Genomic DNA, 26,552 nt, shown 5'->3' with positions numbered 1-26,552 from the left:
AACTTAGTTACTCACCTTTGTCACCTCTGATGCTGTGCACTCTACTGCATGTCTACTGACATCTTTCTGCAGTCCTTTACCTGGTGACACAAATACCCAAACACACCACACATTCTGCAGGCAGTGACACTCCCTCTTTCTCCCTCAACCTCAGCAAGGTTCCAGACAGCTGTCACAGTCTCAGAGGCTAAAACCTGTATCCTGTCTCTGGAACTCAGCCAGAGCTGAGGGCTCTGCTGTACTGGGGCAGTTGTGGCAGCCAATGCTGAGGACTGTGACCAGACTGTGCCTCACCACCATGACTGGGCACCTAAAACCACTCTTTCCACCTCTCCTTCTGTGCAGGTTTCTGGCATGAGCTGATATGCAAACACACATCAAGTTAGCTGCCTCTGTTGTTAATGTAACAGTAAAAATGCTGTCATTTGGCATTAATGTATATTATCAACTGCTGTGTTACCTATAAATTAACGCACTTTAACAAAGTTTTAAAGAATTTTAAGTATGTACCATGCTCTCACAAATTTTAAATACTCATGTATGAATCCAAGTGGTGTATTTTTCTACTTAGAGCTTTGGTATTTGAAGCCCATTACTTTGCCAAGCAATTTGAGTGCAATCAATCTCAAGCTGTTTGTAGGATATAAAAAACTCCAGCTGTGTGGCAAGGAGTTTTTATGCTCACTTTCTTTTCAAGAAAACAGCACCACTAACCAATACACTTTTCTGATGATGAACTGAAAGACTTAATTCTTTCATAAAAAGAGAAAGCTACTTACTGTAATTTGTTACAAGGACGTATTTGGAACATCATCCTACAATAATTTTTGGCTAGTAGTGGTGAAGAACTCCCTTTGTTCAAGTACTCAGTAGCTAATTTTGTACATGATATCAAGACTGAGGTCTTCAACCTTGGCACTTTGTCTGACCCTAAACTATTGTCAAGAAAGATCAGTGCCTCACTAAAATCTAATCTTTGAGAGAAGCATGCAGGAAAGAAAAGTTCCTGTCCTGCACAAAAGGTGTTGCAACTTGATAATCAGGAGTGGAGATGACAAAAATGTCAGTATTAAAATGATCTAATGGGAAAAGTACCCCGAGATTTACATTCTCAAGTTATGCAAGCACATCAGTATGAAGATGAACAATGCTGAAAATAAATTTTTCAACAGGTGATTCAGTAGCTCTCATAATTCTCCTATCCAATACTGCCTTTAATTATCTGTTGCAAATAGCTCATTTGCATTAGATGGAAAATTACTGCTGATTAATTAATCTCTTGGTATCTTATATTTAATCCCTAAAGACAAAATTTCTGTGAGCTTTCCTCGTGCAAGACCTAATCTATCATTACAGTCGATTTCACAACTAAAATAGTAGATGGAAGTATACACCAGAACTCAGCATCCAATTTTTCTTCATAAGTACATACTTATAATAATTGTGTATAAGAAACGGTATATTTGGCAAATTTTGTTGTATTTCTAATAAACATCTCACTATCTTAATAAATTAGTGGTTTAGTAAGTGAAAGCACAACTCCCTTCTGTGCCTCACTAATGATTGCAAGAGCTACTTGAAATGCAATGCTTAAACTTGCATTAAAATGTCAAGGGCTATGCATGTCAGATTGTATCTCAACTAATTCATTCCCCCTAAGAATACAGGCAAATGTCAGTTTAACAAACTGTTTAGCAAATACTATTGTGTCATTGACAACTATACCCTACAGCTTCAGCTAAACAGGGCTTCATTGCTTCAGTTTTGATTAACTTGCTTTTGTCATTTTGTTTTTCCAATTTCACTTGCCTATTCAAGCCACTGCTTTTTTTATGGCTCCTGAAATTCTCATGCTTGTCATTTTCGGACAAAAAACAATTTGTCAAAGACATCATCTTGCATACTTGTAAACAGACTGCTCATTGTCAGAGCAATGGCTATTAATAAATCACAGAATAATAAGCAATTTGATTACCTTGAAAGTATATTTATATAATTTCAAGTTTTTATTTTCTTGTTGTAACAAGAAAATGTTCCACTTACGTAAGTGGAAACATTGCACCAAGCTGTAGTTTAAGCAACAGTCATGCCCACTACAGTCTGTGAGTATTATTCACAACCATGATGGCATGTGCTCTACTGGCTCTGCTAAGTGTACTTAGAAGTAAGACTTCATCTCTTAAGATAGTAAAAAGGTATTTTGTGTTGGTGCCAATGGCAACTCTAGCTGCAAAGCAGTTTTGAAAATTGTGCTAATCTGAGTTCTGATCAAGAAGTGAAATACCTGGGCATTACTGAGTTAAACATGGTCACCTCTTTGCTTAAAAGATGAAATCTAGTGGTTTGTTAAACATATTCCCTAAAATTACTCAAACAGCACAACATTAAAATCCAAATTATGCTATTTTCTAAGAAAGCACTGAAGCTTACAGTTACAAGAAAAGTGCATTTTTTCTTTACCACTTTTCAAAGTAGTACACATCTTTTTGGACACTGATCATAAATGAGACAAGTAATTTCAAATCAATAACAAAAAAGGAAAGTTATGTTTTCTTGGACATTATAAACAAAAGCATTCTGATCCTCAGATTTAATTAAAAGGCTTCTAAGTATGGCAAACCAAACAATATTTTAAAAAACTCACCCAAACAACACCCATCCCCACTTTTCCACTAAGATTTCATGATTTCCCTTATTCATTGTATGATTATCCTAAAAACTCATGGCACTTCACGCTATATCTTTCCTCCTGAATGAGATACACTGTGGAGTCCACCGTGGAATTACAGACAAATTACTGCCAGTTCAGTATTGTGACCAGTAGAAAGAAAATCCACAGGAACTTTTAACAGCTGTAAGCAGTTGTAAACGGCTGCCAAAAACAACTGCTGATGTAAAAGAGGGAGAATGTGAGGATTTAAGCTGTTCAAACAGTAAACAAGTACATCTGCTTCTGAATGTTATCATTAAATAAACTGTGGTAATGTGCTTTACATTGATTCAACATTCCTGTTTTGAAGCACAACTCTGAAGAATTTTATACTGGAGCAATTTTAACAAAACTTTTCTGGGGGGTTCTTTTTGTGATGGAAATCCACATGTGGAAAAGTTCATACAATTACTGTATAGTGTTGGACTCAAAGTTCTAGCAAAACCTGTGTCATGCCATTTGGAACATAAACCTATGATTGGTTTTGAAAACCAAATGGGATCCCTGTGAATGGCAAGCATTCATTTCCTTTAATACCATTTCTAATTATTTTAAAATAAAGGATAAATAGGACATTTGGTTGTAGAATACAACAAAACTTCAATACCTCTCCAACTGTCAATCTGACCTGTTAAGACTTCGGAGATATTTTACAGCAGCTACTAGAAGAAAAATTAGGGGAGGGGAAACAATCCATTTCTAAGTAGCACAGAATGAACAGGCCAGGCCAGGAATGTAATCAGAAATCTTCTGTAAAACACAGGAGATTAAAGAATTTTGTGCATGAAATGTGCTTTTTGTTCTTTGCTCCCATCGCGATTAATTGTTGGAAAGTTACAAAAATAGTGCTTACTTTAATTACAAAAAGCTACACTTGGCAGGGTTTTGTCAAACTCTCAAATGTCTGGATTTTTCAGATTTCAGTTATGATACATGATATAAAATGACTTATATAGTCAGCTAGTGTGCTGGTTTTGGCTGGGACAGAGTTAATTTTCCTCAGGGTGTCCTGCGTGCGGCTGTGTGAACAGTGTTGATAACACAGAGATATTCCTGCTGCTGCTGAGCAGTGCTTGCACAGCACCAAGACCTTTTCAGCTTCTCACCCTGCCTCCCTCGGTGAGGAGCACGGGGGTGCTTAAGGGTCAGGAGGGGCACAGCTGGGACTGCTGACCCCAAGTGACCACAGGGACATCCCCCACAATGTGATCAGCAATAAAAGTCAGGGAACAAATATGCCAAGGCCTTTAAACTGTTATTTTGGATCTGTTCTTCCTTCAGAAGAGCCTCCAACTTCTAAAACAAAGAAAGGGTCTACTGTAGCTACTTTGTTATGTTCCTCCGTAGGAAGCTCAAGCCACAGAACCCACCTGCTATGGATTTGCTGTCCTTGGCACTCCTATTATATCTCACTTGGCCATCAGCTTTATAATTCTGATGTGCTTGAAAATGCTTCTCTTTGGATTTTTTAGGCCTCCAGCACAGACATTTCTTTGGTAGGAAAGGGCAGCAGTTTGGTTCTTGACTCTTCTTTTGCCTTACAGAGATTTTATGTTGATTTGCAAAATTCCTGTTTTCTGTGTTTGTATATTATGTCTTTCAGTTTCTAATGCCTATTAATACTCAGGTATTTTATGTTGCTGCCTGTTTTGATACTCTAAGATCTACTCTTTTTTCGCAAATAGCATGCATAAACTCCTACATATTTTAAAAGAAAACATATAAAAATGTATTTCCACCCTCAGAGATTGCTTTATCGTTTTTTACTCTTTCAAATTTTCTTAACGTTACAGTGAGAATATTATTGTCATTTTATAGAACAGTGTTTAAATAACAGAATTTGGAGCCAGCCTGCCTTACACATCTTCTCACAACATTTTGAATTGTATCCCATATTCTTAGTTATACTAATATATTACTTCCTGAAAGAACATTCAAAGGGATTTAAAAATAACGCTTTGTGACAGTTACCCAGGCTATGGGAAGCTAACAATAGTTCAGTTTTTCATTATCGTGGGTTTTTTGCCTTTATTTTTTGGTTCAGAACCTCTTTATATATTCTCACCACCCTGATTAAGTAGTACTGCAGTCCTAACTATTCCTGCTCTTCCTCAGGCATGATATGCCAATTTTCTTTGACAGAGACAGTCTGTCTAGTTACCCAGATGGTCTCTCTGCTTTTCTCATTCAAATGTTCTTGACTCCAGACCTCAATCAAATAATTTGATTTTTAAATAATTTTATTTTTGAGTAATTTGTCCATTGGTCCATAGTGTTTAATTGACTAAGTTTTCTTCAATTGAATTTCTGTGACATTTACCATTTAAACTGAAAACTCCAGGCAAACTATGCTGTTTTTTTTCTTTTCTACACAATTCCTTTTCACGGACATGAAAGCATACCTACATTTGGCCTCAGGCTGACATATTCATATCTCCCTATCAATGAGATTTTAGTAATTAAAGTTACTCCTTCATGTAGTCCACCCGGATTTTAACAAAGTCCTCCTTTAAAAAGAAAATAATTTTTTGACAATTTAAATATTATTTTGCCCAGTAATTTTCCATGGTAACAGCTAATAAAAAACACCAACAATAACAACAAGCAAACAAGGAAACAAACCCTCCAAAACCAAAACCAACAACAACAACAACAACAAAAACCCACCCACAATGGATCTTCAACTCCTCTAATCAAACAGAAGACCAAAAACCCTAATCAAATACGCACTACTCTTGTTTTGCTGTCAGAATGAAATCTATTACTGTCCAAAAATCTGCTACCAAACTCAGCAAGAGAAATTTCGGTCATTCAAGTAGATACACTTAAGCATACCAATTTATTTTGGAATGCTGAATGCTGAAAGAGTACATTGAGCTATAAAGCACATTTATAGGCATGAATCCTCCTTTTAGAATTTGGAAAATCTGTCACAGATCTACATAAAGACATGCAACTCATCTCTTTTCAGAAAGCACTGTGGTCAATAAATGATGGATGCTAAAATAAAAAGGTAAATAATCTAATCAATTTGACTTCAGAGAAAGACTGCTCTGTATAGTATGTTTTTTGCATACTGTAACTTCATTACTTTTTAACTGTTAAGATTCATATAATTTGTCAGTTTTGTTTTCTTTCAAGAAATGGTAGAAATTACAACATCAGTTTCTTCTCAGGGAGAGAATTTGTGCCAAGATCGGAAAATGGGTTGTTTAATTACACAAAAGAAACTTTTAATCCAACTTGGCCCAACAAATGCACCAATAAATATCCTGTCTCTTGTGTTCACAATAATGGGAGACTGTAATACTACCTATACTCAGCTCCCACATTTTTTTCTTCTTTGCAGCACAATTTAAAAGTACATTTCATATTTTATATCTATTCTCTTTTCTGTAGTATTTAATACCAGAAACTCACATTCAGTATGAACTATCAAATTGAAAATATTAATTAAGTTTCCTTTTTCTTGGGCAAAAATTAGCAGTGAATACTGCTATAAAGCAACTATAAAATTACTGATTTGCAAAATTAGTTGTAGAAGTTTTGAAAAAATTATTGCAAAGACAATTCTGATCATGTGTAGTAAAATCATTTTAAATGGTCTTAAGTTAAATTCTGTGTTTTCATACTTTCCTACGATACTGAGCACATATGTCAAATGTTTACTTTGCCTTTTCCTTTTACATATTGTTCAATGTCTATTAGAAAAACAGGAAATGTTAATTTTACATTAGTGAGGCAATATACCATTGTATAAACAGAATATTTAAGATGTTTCCATTTGTTTGGCAGTCATTTGTTAAAGTTCTTTTTTTCATATATCAGATACTCAAGCTTAGTTGTACTAAGACAAATGATACAATTTTTGAAAAAAGACAAAACCCCAAAAGTAGCAAAATGAAGTAGATCCAAATCTTTATCCAAACCTCTAATTTATTTTATTTCTTTTTGTAAACAATTTCTTTCAAAATTATTTTAAATGGAAATCTTGGAGCAGCAGAATGATTCTGGAGGAAAATCAATATTCTATTCCTTCTTGGTTGACACGAGTAACCTTCTGGGCTGCTACATCCTTTCAAAGCACTTGAAAAGGAAGACTTACAAGAAGTTATCACAGTCATTTCACTGAGACCAATCATATACAAATGGTATCCAAAAAAATGGTAATCAAAACCATGGCTTGAGCAGAAGTCTTCCTGAAGCTGCTGTAGCCAGAAGGTGGGGATGGGAGGGTAAGCAAAGAGAATACAAATCAAAACCAATAGGGAGAACAAAGTATAAGTAATCAAAAAGTGTTAATCAGGGACAATTCAACCTCTGAAGTGATGCAACACTGAATAAAATGAGATAAACAGCCTTCATGGCAGACTTGATCTGAAGGTTATTGTTGACTTCAGTGGGAAGATCTTTAATAACAATCATCATTTACCAACAGATCCTGTTGGCTGTCCCTACTACTAATCACTACAAAAAACTTTCCATTTTAATATGGAAAAGCAGGATGAGAAAGATCCTAAACTGATGGGTCACTTGGATTTCAGTCCAGAGAAAACCTAACTCATTATTTCTTTGAAAATGAAGCTACATCACCTAGCTAAACAGCCTGACCCAAAGTATACTAAAAACCTGGGAAACAGAACATCTTGGATGTAAGGACTTAATCTGGTAAGATCTCTACTTGCTGAAGTTTTCTTCTGCCTTCTGGACAAAAGACTGTCACGTATCCTCCATTCAGTTTTCTGAAATTTTTCATTGTCTTTGCATTGGAAAAAATAAATGAAATGACCAAAAAAAATATTTTCATTTTGCATCACATGAAACAATTCATGATAATCAAAATAAAAATTTCCATTTCACAGTTTGGGAAAAATAAATCTGAATTACTTACAATTATTGTTATTCTCCCTCTTCAGATGTCAAGCTGATCCCAGATCTCTATTTTGGATCCTGAGTCAGATTACATTCATTAGTCTATGCCTAATGTCTTGGTCTAAACTGTGATGCTGGAAGTAGAATCTACTTAAATTTCTGAACAGTTTCATCCATTAATAATAGATTGTTACCTATTTTTTTACATATGGTGGAGTTTGGTTTTATTCCATTGAAAATATAGCAACGTAACACTGCTACAAGGCAACATATGTCCTAACCACAAGTACTGTACTGAAGTGTACAGAAACACAGGTCAAATATATGGAAATTTAGCATACTCATGAAAAATGCCTAGGGTGATTGCAGCTGAGGTCATGGACAAAGATATTACTGGCATTACTTTTTACTGTTGATGCCTTTTCTACATCTTATGCATTTGAAAATACATCTATCACTGTTACTCAAGGGGAAATAAGAGTTCAAGTTTTAGAAAATTATTTTGCAATGAAGAAGAGATACTGAATACATGTGGAGCTGAGAGGATCAATCTAAAAATAGGAACTATAAAAGCAGCATCAATACTGTAATTCACAAACTCTAAAGCAATTTCTTTTTTTTCAGAAACTGTGTAGCATCTATATCATTAATAAATAAGAAAAGAAATCAACCCAAAATTCTTAGTCTGCAACTGAATACATTTCAATTTTGAGTACTTCCAAAATTCAGACCCTCTGTCCTTTTAGCATCGACTTTCTCAGAGTCTAAATCTAGCTATGAGAGGGACATACTTTAGAGTCTATTTCTAAGTCTCTTTTTCTTCCCTTCCTTCTCTGTGAACCACTGAGGCCACCAAACAGGACAAGCACAATGCCATGAAGAGGAGAAAACTAGCATGCAAACATTGAGAATACTAGAGTTCAATGCTCACACTACCACTGGCCTGAGGCAAGCTCTGGAAATTACACTGGGGAGACTGGGGAAGTTCCAAGGGACCTGAGGCATGCATTTAAAAAGGGACACAGTACAAGCATTCAAGTGCTATGGCAACAAGTGAACAAGAAAGAATACTGTCAAGGCACTTGTTTCTGTTTATTTTTCTTCTTTACATGGTAAGTACACACTTTGAACTTCCACTTGACTGAAGAAAATAAAGACTAATGAACATGCTTATACAAGGCTTGTCTTTACTACTACAGAGTAATTTATCTTTTTTTTTTCTTTTTTTTTTTTTTTTGCATACAGTTACATTGCTACTATCACAAAAAAGGTACAAGATAAAGCATTTAAAGAAGCAGAACTGAAGCACCTCCTTCACTGCAGTATTGTTCTCTCCACTATAAAAGCAGTGATAGACTTATTGCAGGATATGAAGGAGATAGGTTACTTAATTCTATCATAACTCTGCTCCCTGTCAGTCCTCTGCTTCAGCCTTAGCCACAGAGGAGGCAGAAGGAATTTTATTGTTAAAGGACACCACGACTGAGAACCTTCAATTCCATTGTTCACACAGACAGCTCTTGCCAAAGTCTCTCAGCCTCCAATTTTCACCTTTGAACATGGAAATACTATGCAGTTTGCAATGGAACACAGCAGATGTGCAACTATATTACCTCCTTAATAATAAATCAATAGTCATTGCCAATATTGTTTTATCAACCATCTGGTCACACTGATAGATACACAAATGCTTCTGGCTGAAAAGAATCAAGTAACACCAAGGGCTGTGTTTGATATGAGGAATCCAGATAAATGTTTTGGAAATTTGGTCCACTTGCTATACTACTATTAGGTGTTATTGTCATGACCACAATCAGATTACTTCCCTTCAAATACAGGGCTAATATCCTTCAACTTTTCTATATTTATATGTCAAGGTAGGGCATTCTCAGCAACTGAAAATAACATCTGAAAGTCTTCTCAAACAGGACAATCAGAGACTGTTTCTTTTACTCACTGCAAGGAAATATATACTGAATCCTGAGATCTCATCTCCACTGTCACTGTATAACCCAAACTCTAATAAACCACAGAAATACTCTTTGAGGCAGCATCTTCTGACAACAGATTCTGCCCGGAAAGAGGGAACAATTTCTTTTCATTGAAAGTTTACATACCTTCCACACCATCAGGAATAATAATAATTTTTTAAAACAACTTTGACAGAACACCTCTATATGATGACAGACAAGGGAGACAATTGGGTATTTCAATTAAGATTTCAAAAGGTAGGAATTAAATTCACCACCTTACTTTCCTTTTTTAAGCTTTCAGAAAGCCTCATTTTAGAAAAACTCAATGATTCCCAGAATACTGGGGGGGAGAGGCCAGGAGGGGGAAGGGTCTTTTTGCCTTCTTAGTAAAAGGAAGTACTTTCCTATCAGATTAATTAAGCCTTTCTTCCACTCTCTTCATTGCATGTGACTTTCAATATCTGCTTGCACAAAAAAATTACTTGATACTGAAGAATAAACAGAATTATTTTTTTTAACCTAAATATTTATTTTCTCCTAGCCTATACAAACATTCTAAATCCATGTAGGTTTGAAGAATGCTGTTTCCAAGTGTAACCTCCATTTTATTTCCTAAAAACTATGTGTCCTTTTTCTATTAAAATATATATATTCTCCTAACATATAATGATCATCTGTTGCACCTGAATTTTCAGAGGGTCAAGCTTTGAAACAGCTGCAAGCAAGAGGGAAGATTTTAATGTATCAAAATACATTTGCATACTACATTTGCAAATTCAAACAAGCATTTGCTAAGAGAAATCTTTCAGCATCTCTCAGAAAATAAAATTACAACATTGAAGGACAATGTTCAGAGCCTTACATTTACCTAGTCATCAAGGTAAAGAGGCTGTGAAACAAATTGCAGTGTAGCTGAAGAAGAAATATTTCAATAAAAAAGGTGCAAACTGGGTAAACATCAGAGGCTCCTGTGTAAGTGAAATGAAGAAAAAATCACTATGGTAACCCACTAACTTTTGGTTCTTGAACTAATGATCATCTGAAGAAATAAAGAAACAAAGAAATGACATTCTTATACAGTGTTTAAATAAAGATGAAAACAAAATAAGCATTCTTATTTGCCTGAAAATACCAGACTCATATCACCAGTATTAATCCTTACATAAATGGGTCTTTCTTACTCAAAAAAAAAAAAAAAAAAAAAAAAAAAAAGAAAAAAATAAATTAGATTTTACTGTTAAAGCATAAAACACCAGTTCAGTAAAAGATAATGAATAACTCATTAGGTGAACTAATATCTTTCCCTTATTTTGCTGGCATGGGGATACTGAGACAGAAGAACATTCATCTTTGTTTTGAAATATTGTTTTGGGAAGCTTTAGCTTTTATATTTACTTGGAGACTGAAATATTTCCATTACAAAGATAAGCTGAAGGAGCTGGGCCTGTTCAGCCTCAATAAGAGATGAGAGAGGGAGGAGTCCTCACTGATGCATGTAAGTATCTGAAGGGTGGATGCCAAGAGGATGAACCAGGCTCTTCTCAGCTGTGCTGAGCATCAGGATGAAAGGCAACTGGCAGAAACTGATGCACAGGAGATTCTACCCAAACATGAGGAAGAATTTCTTTACTGTGCAGTGACTGCACTGAACAAATTACCTTATTAACAATATTCAAAAACTCTCTGGACATAATCCTGTGTCATGTGCTCTAGGATGACCCTGCTTATCAAAGAGTTTGGACCAGATGACCCACTGTGGTCCCTTCTGTTCTTACCCATTCCATGATGCTGTGAAAACAGCTTTGCTAAAAGTCTACCCCAGCCAGTATGGTATAGACACACTGTTTTTCTAGCTATCACTGATACCTTAGTATGGAAACCAGAATGCTAGGAATCTTTCTTTCACTCTTAGAGAAAATTCTTTGAGAGTTTCTTACTTTTGTTCATTTGGAAGTTGTCATTGTGCAATTTTCCATTAGCTAATTCAATAAAATTACTTTTTTGTGCATAATCCCTGGTCTATAGATTGCTTGTTCCCATTTGACTTAGACTTGCACTAGTTACACAGATCTGAAGATAAATCACATTGGGTTATTTGTTGTTGTTTTGTTGGCTTTGTTGTTTCTGGCTGATGTTGTTTCTAATTCTGTGACTGGCCAAGATAATATTACTGCTGCAAATAGGAATAGTATTACATGACAAAAAATATTTGGCGTAGAATGAACATCTCTGGAAACACACTGATGAATCAGGTAATTGACTAAATGTTCATTGGAAGTATACATGAGGAGAACATATTCTGATTTTTCTAAGATGGCAACTTAGACAACTTTTAACTTCAGACAGTACTGTAGATGCACATTTGACATTGGCACTGGCTTGCCAACCATGTTCCTTGTGCACTTCATCAGGTTTTCTGGGTGTACACCAGAACAGTGTGCCCAAGCAACTCATGGGGTTTGAAGCAAAGGTACTTTATTTACATTTCATAACTCAGTCAGTCTTACAAGATGACTGCAATATCTGATTCACAGAACAAAATTACTCTCCTAGAAGAAAGATAATTATATGCAGATGTGGTTCCACTCAAAGACCAGGAGCCAAATACCATCAGCAACTGCAAGTAAATATGATATTGGTAGAAATTCTATTTTTCATGTTATGTGTTTGACAAAATGTGAAAATTAATTAACATGGGTTAATTCTCTGTAAATGCTACATACTTCATAATGCAGCCTTCAGCTACTCAGACAGCTGAAAATAGTGGTTTACTTATGAAAAGAGCATTGTTAAATATGTAAAATAATTAGTTCACATGGAATGATATTCTTCCAATCACTAGAAAGGTTAATATTTAGGCTTTACATTCCAAGCTGTTCTCTCTCTATTACAGCCACATCTCAGATTAATAATTACCTACAGGAGGTAAGATTAACTTAGGGTTTATCCCATGCCTTTCATAGAATATGCCTGTATGTAACAACTCCCCTTGGCCAAGTGGAATGGAACAGATGCATTCCTCCCTTCAAAGTCACCTTTGTCTTTAAAGAAACCACCTATCAGATGCAGGTAATTTACTAAGTTCAGGATAGAGCACATCAGGCCCAGGTAAAAACTGTTAACTGCACACTTAATATCAGAATTAAGTTCCACTCAATTCAGTAGGCTTTAAGCCAATGCTTCAGTCATGGATATATACTAGAGTGCTGAATAAAGTTCTTTTCTGTTTAGCTCAGCCAGTGAGGAACACAGAGACTCACTGGTTTAACCAAGAAGACAGCACAGTACTGGAATCAATATATGCCTGTGAGAGAACTGGATAGCCAAATAAGTGGAACAATGTTAATTAAATTAATTATTGGAATAAATACTTTTGCATAATATTTTCAGTGCAGACACAGTCTCCCAAAGAAACAGTATAAAATTTCTTTGCAAGTGATGAGTTGCTAACTCATGTTCTGTTCACCCCTCAAAAAGCACCCAGTTGGAACAGCTTAAAAATACAGCACATGTATATGCACTATTTCTGTTAGTGTCACTTTATCTGCTCCTGCTAGATTTTACAAGAACAAATACCCATGCAAATGATACAAGCACTAATGATACAAGCACAACTACAAATACAAAGTACTTGCAATTTTTCCTAGAACTGAAAATGATTTCCCATCTGAGAATTCTTGATAATCTGAGACTCTCTTAGATTCAAGGTTATATCTTTTTAAAGTGTATCAACAGGGTATTTTCACAGAAAGCTGAATTTTTCAATTTTTGCAATGGGCATTGTAAATTTTTTGAGAACATAAACATAATATGCATATCTATATCCAGGACTCAAAAATAACAATTTTGCATGTGAATATTGCTTTGCATTTAGGGGAACAGAAGAAAGTAGTTTTGTACTTATTTATACAAAAATAAAACATTAAAAAGTAGAACAGAGATAATAACACAGGGATAAATATAAAAACTAAAATTCATTTGCAGACCAAGTGTTGGGAAAGAATTGTGAAAAAAAAAATGCAGTTGGAATGTGGTACACATGGCTTTCCCTCGCACAATTTGAAGCAATTTAGAACACTGCATTTTCAGCTACAGGTGTTACATATGTCTTGCTCCTTCAACCAAGTCCACTACATCTTTTCCACACCCTCAGTTAGAACAAATGACTGGTCCATGATTCATGTGCCTGGACTTAAGCTAAAATACTACAGGCCTCTGAAAGGAGAAGGAATAGGTATAAAAAGGGGCAGAGGATCAGCTCTTAAGGCATTAAGTTAAATTCTGACTAAAATCATTACTATTTGACATCCTGGGTTATACACAAGGACTGAAAACACACTAAAAGAAAAGTGTTTTATGACTTCACTGAGTCCATGACTTTTCCAAGTATTCTTACCTTTGTTCACAAGGGGGAACATATTTCAAGCACGTAAAGTTGTCTGAAGGTACTGACTGCTTACCTGATAAACTCTTTTACTTCTTGATTTACTTGGTAGAATATTCTTATTAGACTGAACCTTATGTGCATTTATAAAGGACCATGTAAGATGAGCTTTTAAAATTTGCAAATAGATTCTCTCCACATTTTGCAATTGCACCAAAACACACTGCCTACCAAAGGCAGATTTGCCAATCAACAAAAGGGTTTTTTTTTCTCCCATGTTATGTAGGGCACACCGTCTGATCTTACCTCTCCATTTTCCAGAGGATGGATTTTGGAGTAATAAGAAGTGCATATGACTTCATCATCTTTTATGTAGGAGGGGGTTCCAGGCCGGGGATGGATGTTGTAGCGTGTCAGGCACTCGCTGTCTGTGATAGCATAGTACTGCCAGGGCTGATAGTCTGCTCCATCCAGCGAACGCTCCAATATCCAGTTCCCGGGACGAGGGGAGTTCGCTGCTTTCACAATAACATACGCGATCTGGAAAACCTGAAAAATACAAGAATTGTTAAAATACAGCTAAATACACAAAAATTCATCCCAATTTCATCATAGCTAACAACATAAGAACAGTAAATACGCTAATGTTTGACTATTTTCTTTCCCCCTAGAAATGCAATATGGCCTTGGATTGCATGGAAACACTAAAACTACAGAAACCAATTCTCCATTAACACTTCTGGAAAGAAAACTAGTTGCATTAGGCCAACAGAAACTTTTAAAACAATTACAAAGTACTTTAAGTTTCACATAGCTTAGTAGGTAATTGCTAAACTGCCATTTCAGCCAAATGTCTGCAAAGTTTGTTTACAAGTGTTTTCAATTTGTAGGAATGGGATTGTTTCTTTATGTGTATTTAGAGACATACACTTTCCACAAGGTTTAAGAGTTGCCAAACTGTTACAACTCTATCTCTGTTAAAGAAAAACACAGTTTTAAGCTATTGAAAGGTAATCACATAATGCTGAAATCACTCTATAAAACATTCTTGTTTCAATCAGACAACTCAGCACTGTGACCATGAATAAGCTTTACAGGACAGAGACACATCAAACACCACTACGAACAGAATGCAAGCATATAATCAATGCTCATTATAGTCCATTTTACCTGTCTATTCAATTGATTTATCAAGGTTTATTTCTGTGTACACACTTGCTGGAATGCAAACCACAAATACATTTGCAATTGCAGAATGGCACACATTAGTGATTCAGGTCTGGTTTGATTTTTAACCTACTAACAGCTATATGCTACAGAGGTAGAACTTAATCCAAGGAAAAGAAGCAGCTATTTCTATTAGAAAAGCAGAATGCATATCAAGTTAATATTTTTAAGATGCAGTGCTGTGAGTCTGCATATGAGGATTCCAGAGGGTATCATGGCAGTGTTAATTTAACACTTAAAGCTTTTGTTTCGGACAGTCACTGCAAGATAGAAGTGCAAGATTCAGATTTAGTCCACACAAAAATCTCGTGAATGCTTAGACAACCAGTAAAGCTACTGAAAGAATAGCCAACAGTAAACAATGAAAGAAACAGTAAGAAGATTTGAATTGTTTTTTATTACCCATCAGTATTACTGCAAAATAGAAAATTTGTTACGTGGCAGTGTACAGCAAGTATTCCTGAATACTTGATGATGGAGACATAGAAAATATTTATCTCCAATTATCATTCCTGCCTTCTGTGCAGATGCTGAGAATGTGGTAAGATTCACAATCATTTCAGTCAGGAAAATAAAACACAAGCAGCCAAAGTTTTTTAGTGTAAGTTTTTCAGAATAAGAAATGGGCAAGACTGTATTTATTTCAATCTATAGTGTATGTCTGTAACTGTACCTTCTCAAATTACTATCTCAATATTTTTCTTCAGTAGCATTAAATAAACATTCCAGAGAATGAAAAAACCTGTGTTTTGGTCCATTGTTCCAACAGGAATCATACAACCACTTGTCCCCTTTCAGAAATTCCCTTTCTTCTCTCAAACTCATTTACAGCTATATTCCACTGTGACCACAAACAGTTATAGTTTTAACTATCCTGGATCAGTGTTACTAATACTTTTTACAATAATCAGAGACAAGCAAAACATTTACAAATCTCTCTGAACTGTTCCCCTAGTTAAGCTCTTTGAAATGTAAGAATTACAGAATAGAGATTTCACCACACAATATTTTTAAATACTTTTTAAAAATTTATTTTACATAGGCAATTTACCTCAAGTTGTCAGAATAAGACTATTCCATGTATGTTGAATGGGTAACAACTGAGGTTAAACACATTGTTAGGGCTTCTACTGTGGAAGATCCGTGGTTTAGGACATATCTCACAATAAATTCATAATCACAGGTGTATGTACATACAGTTGCCTTTCTGGAAGTCCTAAAATTTCATGAAAGATTCATTGTAAAATACAGCCAAAAAAGCATTTAGCTATGCTAAACATCTTGGCTGCATTGGCTCTGTGGGGCCAAGAGGTGTAATCAACAGGAAGTTTTTTTCTGTATGCTTGCTTTGAAATACTAGGCTGTATGGGAGAGTGCAACTTTCTACAGTGACTTTTCATATTGAAGCCCTCTTCCAATAACATTTCCTGCATATTTTGCAGAGGATGTGTTTGAAGCCTTGTTTCTTGCATTCAGACAGCTCACTGCTGCACTGTAATTTAATATATACCTTTGGCTTTCATTATTTTTAGCATCCTCTATAAATGAAACTGAAAAACATAAAACCAAACAAAAAAAAGAAAATCCAAAACAACAAACAAACAAAAAACCCCACCAAACAGTGGGGAGTAAAGAGCATATTGCACATCACAGTGGAATGGATTTAATTTCTCTTAATCTAAATCTGACTTCTTAATGTAAATAAAAGAATATACATTAAGAGCTGGTTTTAACTACAATTCAGCTACAGTTTTCAACCTGATCCAGACTACTACTGTCCCAGCCTCTAAGATTTTCTTCTGTAACTGAAGAACTGAGATATTGCAATGCACTAACTTCCTAGACAGAGAAACAGAGCTGGAACTAACAATATTTTTAAATATTGGTAGACTGTTACTGCTAATTAGAGACAAAGGAAGATGCATGAAAAGTGTCATGCATCAAAAACATGGTCTGTTAATATTATTCCTGATCTTTCTAGGGCTAGGCTGAAGACAGTATAGGATGTTAATCCATGCTTTTTAAAATTACCTTTCCTTTGGGGGACAGCTGGAGTTTTAGCATGACACAAGAAGATGGTTTCCCCAGCTCAGTCAGCTACACCAGGCACCACCAGCTCACCAGAGTGCTATGAGGCAGAGAGCAATCATGATGCATGCCATATTTTACTGTGCTTTCTCAGCAAGCTGGCAATGACAACAAACAGACTAAAATTAATGGCAGCTGTATGATTATTCTCAAAGCAAATCAATGTAATGGAAGTAATGCTGGCTTTCCAAGTAGATGGAAAAATGTCCTTCTCCAGATAAAAGAGAAACTCTTTTTTTATTGTGGAGTTGTTTAGCAAATACAAAACCAGCAAGCACTTAGTGGCATGAGAAAACTAATAAAGCCTAATGTAACACTGAGTTTTCTTACATTTGTTTCCACATTCAAAAAAATTCAGTATTCTGAAGCCAACCTTCCTAGTACATTGTAACACTGAGCTTCTACTCCCACGGGGTAATCGATGGAGCACACCTGGCTCACTTTTCAGATAGCACCAGATTAACACATGTTAATTGGCATGGTAACTGCACGATCTTAGAGCACATCTGGACTTGTATAAGTCCAATAGAATGCAACCTAGACACCCAAGCTTGCTTATACAAATGGCAAAATGGAGCAATACAAAGCTGCCTGGGAGCATGCAAAAGACATTAACACAGCTGCCAAAGCACAGCTGGTGCTTTTTTCTACTTGTTCTGCTCATGTGACCATAGCAGTATAATTATGGGAGTAGGAGGAAAATAGTCTAAATAGTCCTTTAAACCTTTCCCAAATTATAGGCAACATAATCCTCAAGATGAGAAACAAAATGAGTCTCTGGTCTCATTTTCACCGGTAATTGTCTCAGCAGTTAGAACTATGAAGCACATGTTGTAGGAACACTTCCGTAAGTTATAGCACTGTACCTTCTTGTGAATGCCTCATAAGACATAGAAAAGTGCATCCTACTATACAGGATAATTTGCTACACTAATATTATTCAGATAGAGCTGAAGTGAATCATTAATCTACATAGGGTTAACTACTGAAGCAAGAAATCTCATTGTGTCCGACTCCCACTTGTGTTTCCATTTAAAAAATAAATCCTTTGGTTAGAAAACGCTCACACAAATCAGAATACAAGCAGAGAAAAAAAAATGGACCACACAATTCTGCAGAAGTATTTCCATTTAATTTTCTCAATAGAATAATTTATTAGTGCTAATGGAGGCTTCCATCAACAACCTGGTGTGAACTCTATATCTTCTTGTTTACTGTAGTTATATTATTTTGCTGATTATTATTGCAGTTCAGTGTCCAAGTAAACATGGTATTCTTCCATCAAGAATAGTGCAAAACTTAGGCAAGGACTTGTTTCCTTACAGGCTGGTATAAATACTGTCATACCATATGACCTTTACCATGACACAGCTTTATTTAAGCAGTTAGTTAAAAGTGCTGATAGAGGTAGAAAAAGCACTGCAGACATCCCTTGTCCCAGTGTGAAATCCATCCAGATGAGTCAAGGCTACCTCAGAACACCGTGAGGTTAAAGGGGGTTATTAGCTACGTGGAGTCCCCCTCATTAAGAGAAGCAGGGGAAAGCCTAAGCAGAATTCATTATGGGATGTGTTAAAGGGATTGCATGCAGGGATGACACTTAACATGGAGTCATTTAGGGGACAGAACAGAGGTAGAGAAAGGGAGGGATCAAGGTGGATCAAGAAGGAACAAGTGTTAAGACAGAGGGAAAAGCAGATGAAAGGAACCTATTGACTGCAACTAGCTGGCTGATCAGCATGTTAATCCTGACCTCAATCGCTGAAGTCTATCCTATTTTCCCACTAAATCCCATTTCTAAATACCTTCTTTAGGTGTGCTCTCTCTTTTTAGTGGGTGTGTTTGGGTAAGAGTTAACCTCAAGCTCAGCAAATAGAAGAGATCTAAAAACCAGCAACTGGAGTGGGGCTGTAAATCTCCAAGATCTTCAAAAGATTATCTAAGGCTAGCTACTGAAGCACTACATGCCTTGGATGCGTCCACAGATGTATACACCCCTAGTAGACATTAATCCTGATCATCTGGAGAAGAAGAAGAGGGTGAAGCAGGCTGTGCTGTGTCTATGTTCATGTGGGGGCTGACAGAACACTATTTATGTTGCTCTGTCCAGACATGAGCATGTTTCACTCTCTCAGGAGTATGAGCTCAGCCTTGCTACAGTCTGAATGTGAAAACAGACAGGAGTCTGAACTTCTAAAACCATAGGTGACCAAGAATCAGAAATCACTGATATAAACAGAATCTCAATGCAAAAATGCTCCTCGATCATTAACTTCTATCTTGATACTCACATTCGAAAACAATTGTTATATATGCAGCAAGTTATGCATCTTAAATGCCACATTTGCACTGTTTCTCATTTTGGATTTGCCTCTCCTAAAGGTTTAAGACATGAAACAGACCAAATCCAACTCCTCATGAATTGAAGCAGAGATTTTGTGAGTTTTGAGAAGCAGTTCCTTGTGTTCTCAGAGGCCAATTTATGAAGTTTGTAATATTTCAATTCACAGATACTGTTATTGATTATTGTTTGGGTTTACTATGCATGAAAGAGTAGACAGTTTTGATGCAAGAGTTTTTATACAATTAGCTGTATAAGAACAACTAATCTTCTCCTTTTAGTCTTACATCCAACTCAGATAGAGAAAAAACCTTATTTAGAAATGGAGTGGCTTTACAGATTCCTCAAATAGGCATCTAGCATGTATTTTTTCGATCAGTGTCCAGAAAGACAGTGGCCATGGTTTCAAATATTCTGCTCACAGTTAGAAATTCTGTAATTGAAAATTTTGGCATGGGTGGAAAAAAAAAATCATGCTTAGCAGGATTCCACTAATATCAGTTTAGAGCTGAACATCTCCCACCATGCTGCAGTTTGCTTTTAATGACAATTTTGCTCCTGTTCCTCTGGGCTGCTTCCAATTGAAACATTGCTACCAGATGGGGAATTTGGGCTGAAAGAAACACACACTTGATTCCAATATAGATTGTTTTTTTTCCAGTGTCATGAGCAATTTTAGCAGGGCATCATCTGTCCAGAAAAATTGTAACTACAAAAAGTTGCAGCTACAAATGTCATGCAAATTAAGATGTTCACAGCACTTGACGGGAAAAACTGAGAAAGATTTTATCACAGCCAACCTTGAAAAGCTCTAAGGTGGGTGCCTCCAAACCAAGCCATTTCAGGTACAAATTAATCTTTTCCAGTTAGGGAAAAATTCCCTTTTGTACAATGCTCAGTCCCATTCAGGTGATGCCTATAGAACATTTGTTTTAAAAAAACTATAAAAATACCTGAACTGAGAGAAAGCCCAGCTTTCTCCCTTCCATGTATGTAACTGCTAGAGAGGCACAAGAACACTTTCTTCTCCATGACAAAAAATACATTGTACTAATACTTCTCAACTTTTGTTCGTGTTACAAGTACAAAGTGTTATTTAAAAAAAAAAAAAAAAAAAAAAAAAAGAAAAAAAAAAGAAAGCAAAGTCTATTAAAAGAATGCACTTTATACAATGTCAAATGGTAAAGTACTCAAGTTGTCCACCTATTGATTCTCTGAGACACATTAAGCCAAATGGAAGGAGTCAGAACCTGTAAAATTTCTGTCAATGTCAACTTGTTCTTTGTAATTTTCTCGGTTGGTTTGCTCCATTACCAACTGTTCAGCTGTTTGTGAAGGCCTCAAAGAATAGCTGCTTTCTGGACTATTTTTGCTGCTCATCATTGGCCTGGTGTATACCAGAATCAAGGGCTGAAGCCAATAATCTCTTTTCACAATAGTTTCAAATAATAGCAGAAAGCAATTTCTCTTTCTTTTCTAAAGTTTAGCACTTCTTTTACGGAGAAAGACTATTTTGAGGAAAGGAAAATTTATGAAAATGCCAATATCCAAACCCTTCTTAAAAACCTGGAAAAGAGAGGAGGACAGAAATGGTTCTTCCCCTATTTCAGTGCTTAAAATGCACACACACACAAAAAAAAAAAATTCCTTTTTTATTCATTTTCTAGATCCAAGAATTGATACTCAGTCTGGATCCAGTAATATTGAGAGTATCCAGACTCAATCATTCTTATTTCCTTCAGTGATGTTTCCATGCAGCTCATGAGTGTTTCCAGCTCTCACTTGTTCATATCAAATGTGTACATTTTAATGTGCCTATCACAGCAGAAGCACTATTTCACAACCATCATCATCTGCAAAACTTATAAAAAGCTTGTTATTCATCATAAACTATTTAAAGACAACATATATCTTCAATATCAATGACAAAGTCTGCTCAAGACTGAGAATCCTATGAAACTCTTATCACATCACCATTCTCCCAAAGTCCACAATTTTCTTTAGAACCAAAACTGATAACAATACAAGATCAGAACACAATCTCATATTCATGCCAGAATATCTGTCACTGAATGCAAAGGACAATAGCTCCCTTCCTTAAAGCCAAAACTAGAAAAGTGGAATGTGTATGTATTACAGTCATCCAGGGAAAATATAAGGCAAGTAACCCCACAAAGAAAATGTGTAAATTCTCAACACTGTTCAAAATCTTTGTTACCATGTATTATGAACTGAAGCTGAAAGGATTTGCTTACTTAGAAATCTTTCAGACTAAGTACAAAGAAATAAATTTATGGTCTGATTTAGTGGTGAGCATAAAGAAAATGGGCAAAATAATCCTGTGGGTATTTATTGTTCACACAACTTCCCAACCCAGCTTACATCACTTTGTTTGGGGGGTATTACAATTCATCTTTCAATACAATAATGGATTCTTAGCATTTCAGAATGCATTTGAGAAAAGTCTTTCCATGTACAATTGAATGACTCATGAAAAACCTGCTCTTTTAATGCTGCGGGGTAGTCAGTTCACTAACATTTGTTTGTTAGAGTACCTAGAAGCTTCATGCCGCAGCCTCTTCAGGAATTATGGCTGGCATAGAGCTGCAGTCTCAGACCTTAACTGCAGAAAAATAAAGTTTTATTTTCCTTATGCTTTTTTCTGAGTGATATCAATGAGGAAAACTTTATTCTGAGACAAGAAGGGAGCCAGCCCTAGGTAACGTAACACCTGTTACTTATTAGCGTGCACATATTCTCTCTCTCCTGCAATTGGAAATCAAGGTGGAAAGATACATAATCTAAAGTAAATTTGCTAATAGTATATAAACCAGGAAATTCTTAAAAATGTTCACTGTAATGTCAAAATATTTACTACTGTTCTGTTTGTTTTCATGATAACAAATAATTTTTTCTATGTTTACAATATTATTGTAATATACAATATATATTGTATATACAATATACAACATTATTGTATGTTTACAATAAATTCTTACTGATATATTTATATGAAATTTCTTCTCTTTTTTTTTTTTTTAGTTTTTCAAATGCTTTTATTATAAACTGACTTCAAGCCCAGTATATTTGCTCTAAAAAGACTTAGAATTAAATACTATTTATTAACGTAAAAAAATAGAATTATTAATTATTTATAAGAATATCAGAAAGGTAAATTACACTTTTTTCATTCTGTATATATCTAATTAGTTCATTACCAGCAAATTTTAAAACTAAAAAACTTAAGAGAATCGCTAAAATGTTAAGATTCAACTCTATGAAGGTAATGGAAAAAAGAAATAAAAAAATAATGAGTATTGCAACTGACATACCTGTCTAAGTGTTAGCTGTGGACTTTATGAAAACAGGACATCTAATTCCTTTTTCTTTTTAAAAATTATTCAACATTTAATTTTCATGGTTTTAGTTGCATCTCTTTTTGGCTGTCACTTCAACAGTTCGTTTACCACTTAGGTGTAACTGAGCCAGAAAACTGGACTTAGTTTTGAGATAATTTATTTTCTGAATTCCCAAATGTTTACATAACTTTAAAACATATCTTCATAACTCTATGAGCATGAAATAGTAAAAAAATTAATATTGAGGATGACAGCTCTATGTTGCAGGCTTGGACTGTAGCTCACAGGTCAGTACTGTACACTCTGAGGTTTTACAATGTTGAATCCAACACAGAATGTTGCTCTCCCAAGCTAGCAATAAAACCTCACACAGGCAAGCCAAATCAGAAAATTGATCTGGCAGAAACCACACCCCAGAAAACAAAACAAGACATAGTTTTCAGTACCAAGGTACATCTGTTTTCCTGCATGGCAACAAATGCCAGTGCCAGAACAAGAAGTACAGAAAACATATCCCTTTCACTAGTGAGGGAAGGAGCAGCAGTCAGGGAATTGCAGTGTGATAGTCTCAACAGACTTTGGCTTTTTTCACTTTTTCTCTTTAGACAAACATTTTTGAAGATGAACAAAACTGACTGTCATCTGTTGGAGAAAAGTCCAAGTTTGGACTAAACTTCCTTTCTGTTAAACTACTTTCTGGTTTGAGGATGAAGAGAGACGTTAAACCTTTCCTTTATAAAAAAAATTTTGAAAGCATTTAAAGGCCACAGTTATTGGTGAAAGAGAGAAGGGAAATATTAATTGAACAGCTAAACAAAGTGTTTGTACATATGTAGAAATTTAACACAGACCAAACAGCATTTTGCTAAACTGGTTATTATATGTCAGGACTAAACTCTGTAGTTAATTTCCTCCTCATTCCTTTAGCTGTTCTTGTACTTGATATCAGAAGTCATTAAACAGAAAGCTAGCTGTAATTTTTGTTCCCCCAATGGAAAATGTTTTTGATATTCCAGAGAAGAGAAAATATAACATTAAACCAAATATTGCCCAGTGATATACATATCCCTATATGACTATGCAGCTAATATGTAAAGGCTATTTTAATATGGCTTTGTTGCTCAATATGTTTTGATTCCTTAGCCACTGTCTGGCTACTTGTTGTTATGTTAAAATAAAATATACTACGATTTTGTATTAAGAGAAGCAATGTTGTCAAATATCATCCAATTTACCTCTTATTTCACTATGTCTGTAAGATTACCTTCAGTCAATCCCTAAAGGATTAGTTGAACTGGACCTTATTGTGGGGCTCAACTGTATAAACACCCAAACAAAGGGTTCCACTAGGAATTTGAAACCAGATAACAGAGAGGTGGTTCCAGAATCCAAAAATCATGCAAAAACTTTGAAATGGCCAAGACTCAAAGGCCTGGTTATTTCCTCTTTAAGAAAAAAAATATTAATTATAGAGGGCCACCAGTTTGCTGTATGACACTCCTGTAACAGGTGTTCTGAGACTGCCTTTGGAAGAAATGGTGACTGCAGTGATTTCTACATGGAGTCAGAACACGATTTTTTAGACTCCTTCCTGCCTTCGTAGAGAAGACAGGTAGAGAACAGGATGAAAAGATAAGGTAAAAGAGCTGGATGCTATCAGAGATTAGGGAACTTAAACCTGATAAAGTGCAAGTGTTTTAGAGAGAAACATCTACACAGCTTAAGCAATTAATCTTGCTCTTTGCAGCTTACAATGCTCTGTAGAGTGTCCATTACTTTCTTCTTCTTCACGTATGTATGCCTGGAAAGCATCACCTGGATGAACTGATCCTCCACAGTCTAAGGCAACTAAGACAGTTATTAAACCCAGAAATTTCTGCCAAAACATTAACTCTGGGTCCACCTGCATTCTACACATCTACAATTAACATAAACTAAAAAATATTAAGTGCATAGCAAAAATACCTAAATCCACACAAATATGCTCCCAGTACATGTATCTGAGCAGCATCAAGAATTTTGCCAACGTCCTTGTTCCCTAGAGTAATTGGGAATTTAATAAAAGTACCCTGATGTGTGTAGAAATCAAAGACAGATGGGCTGACCACTTCACTTCACATCAAAATGCCAACTGGTTTTCCTGTGAATTTGCCAGTTTTCTTTAAAGACACTCTACTAATCTTCCACACTACTGTGAAATTAAGACCAATTGAGGATTTGGGAATAGCATGACTACAGGGAATATGTTGTCCCTGGATACCTAAGCATTTCTGTTTTGCCAACTCCCTGCTCTGAAATCCTTGGAGAAAAGGCCTATTTTCAGTCCTGCTAAACGTTGCACTTGGGATCTGAAGTACCTCTGTTGCACTTCAGCTCCCCAACACTTTAATGGCAGAGCAGACAGACCCTCCCACCCCAGCCAGACTAAGAGCTGCAGAACAGCAATCAGCTTCTCTTGGAACCTAGCCCATCTGTGAACCACCCCCTTTCAAACTCAGGTCTACCAAGGCAGCTCAACCTGTCACTCTAACCTCCATTTAAATTCATGTGAGAAACTCCCAAATAAATCTGTATTTTTGACCTCCTATGCACTTTCTGGATGAAAAGCACTGTAAAAATAATCTCACATTTACAGGTATTAATGGAGTTCCATGATTTTCTTGTGATATAGATGAGACTTGTTATAATGGCTAAAAAGTGGGAAAAAGTGAAGAATTAAGTGCAAATTTCCAAAGATGCTCAGAACCAAACAGTTCCAGTTTTCAACTCATATTTTAATAATAATGGAGGGAAGATTTCAAGCGTACTTCAATGAATTAGAAGCCTAGCCCCCATATAGATAAAAGCTCTTTGTAAGTATTAAGGCAAAACTAAATTGTTGAGAGAAAACAGAAAAAAAAAACCACACTACATTTTTCCCAACAGGGCTGATAATATTTGGGCTTGTTCTAACATTAAGTATATGTTACTTCGTCTAGTTTATTAGCTATTGCTAAATAGTACACATCATTTTTATATGGCTTCCCTGCATAAAAGAGTAAAGAAAAAAAAAGTTCACTGCCCCAAAAGGCCAAGCATTATAAAAAGGAGGAAACTGCAATTATTTTCCTGATTTTTTTCATGAAATTTGGATTGCTAAATGCATTCCATGTACTATCATAATTACTAGTAATAACGTAAGAACTAATGCATTTCTGCAATTTTCAGTCCATTACTTGTGGATTTGTCATTTGTTAGGTCTACCTCACAAAAGGAAGTTAAGCATTTTTATACTTAAAGCAAGAATTCATCAACACAAACATAGCAATTACTGAATCTCCTAAAAGCCAAAGGTAAAGAATGAAATTTCTTTTAAGTGAAGTCGCAGAGATATCTGGTGACCTTCACAGTCATAGTGACTAATACACAAAAAAGCTGAAAGAGAAATTTCATATTCTGCCAGTTACTTTAATGGTGTATAATGCTCTGCTATGAAATTCCTGGATAAGCAAACAAAAACTCCTAATACTTCTCAAACACACTTACTCCTTACTGACTAGTCCAAAAGCCATACAAATTGCAGCAGACCTTTTACTACAATTTGGGGAACAATACTTGT

General features: G+C 35.6%; 1 protein-coding gene across 7 annotated transcripts in view; it reads right to left on the bottom strand.

Annotated features, from left to right (window-relative positions):
- Positions 1 to 26,552, bottom strand: part of LAMA2 (laminin subunit alpha 2) — a 332,349-nt gene that overhangs the window by 221,339 nt on the left and 84,458 nt on the right. For all 7 annotated transcript variants that reach the window (XM_079297887.1, XM_079297888.1, XM_079297889.1 and 4 more), the window contains exon 4: positions 14,246 to 14,488. In XM_079297887.1, the coding sequence (XP_079154013.1) occupies positions 14,246 to 14,488 (243 nt within the window). The remainder of the gene's footprint in view (positions 1 to 14,245; positions 14,489 to 26,552) is intronic.

Source organism: Erithacus rubecula (assembly GCF_903797595.1).
Source record: "Erithacus rubecula genome assembly, chromosome: 2".
Lineage (NCBI taxonomy): Eukaryota > Metazoa > Chordata > Aves > Passeriformes > Muscicapidae > Erithacus > Erithacus rubecula.
This window is presented reverse-complemented; position numbering and strand designations above follow the sequence as displayed.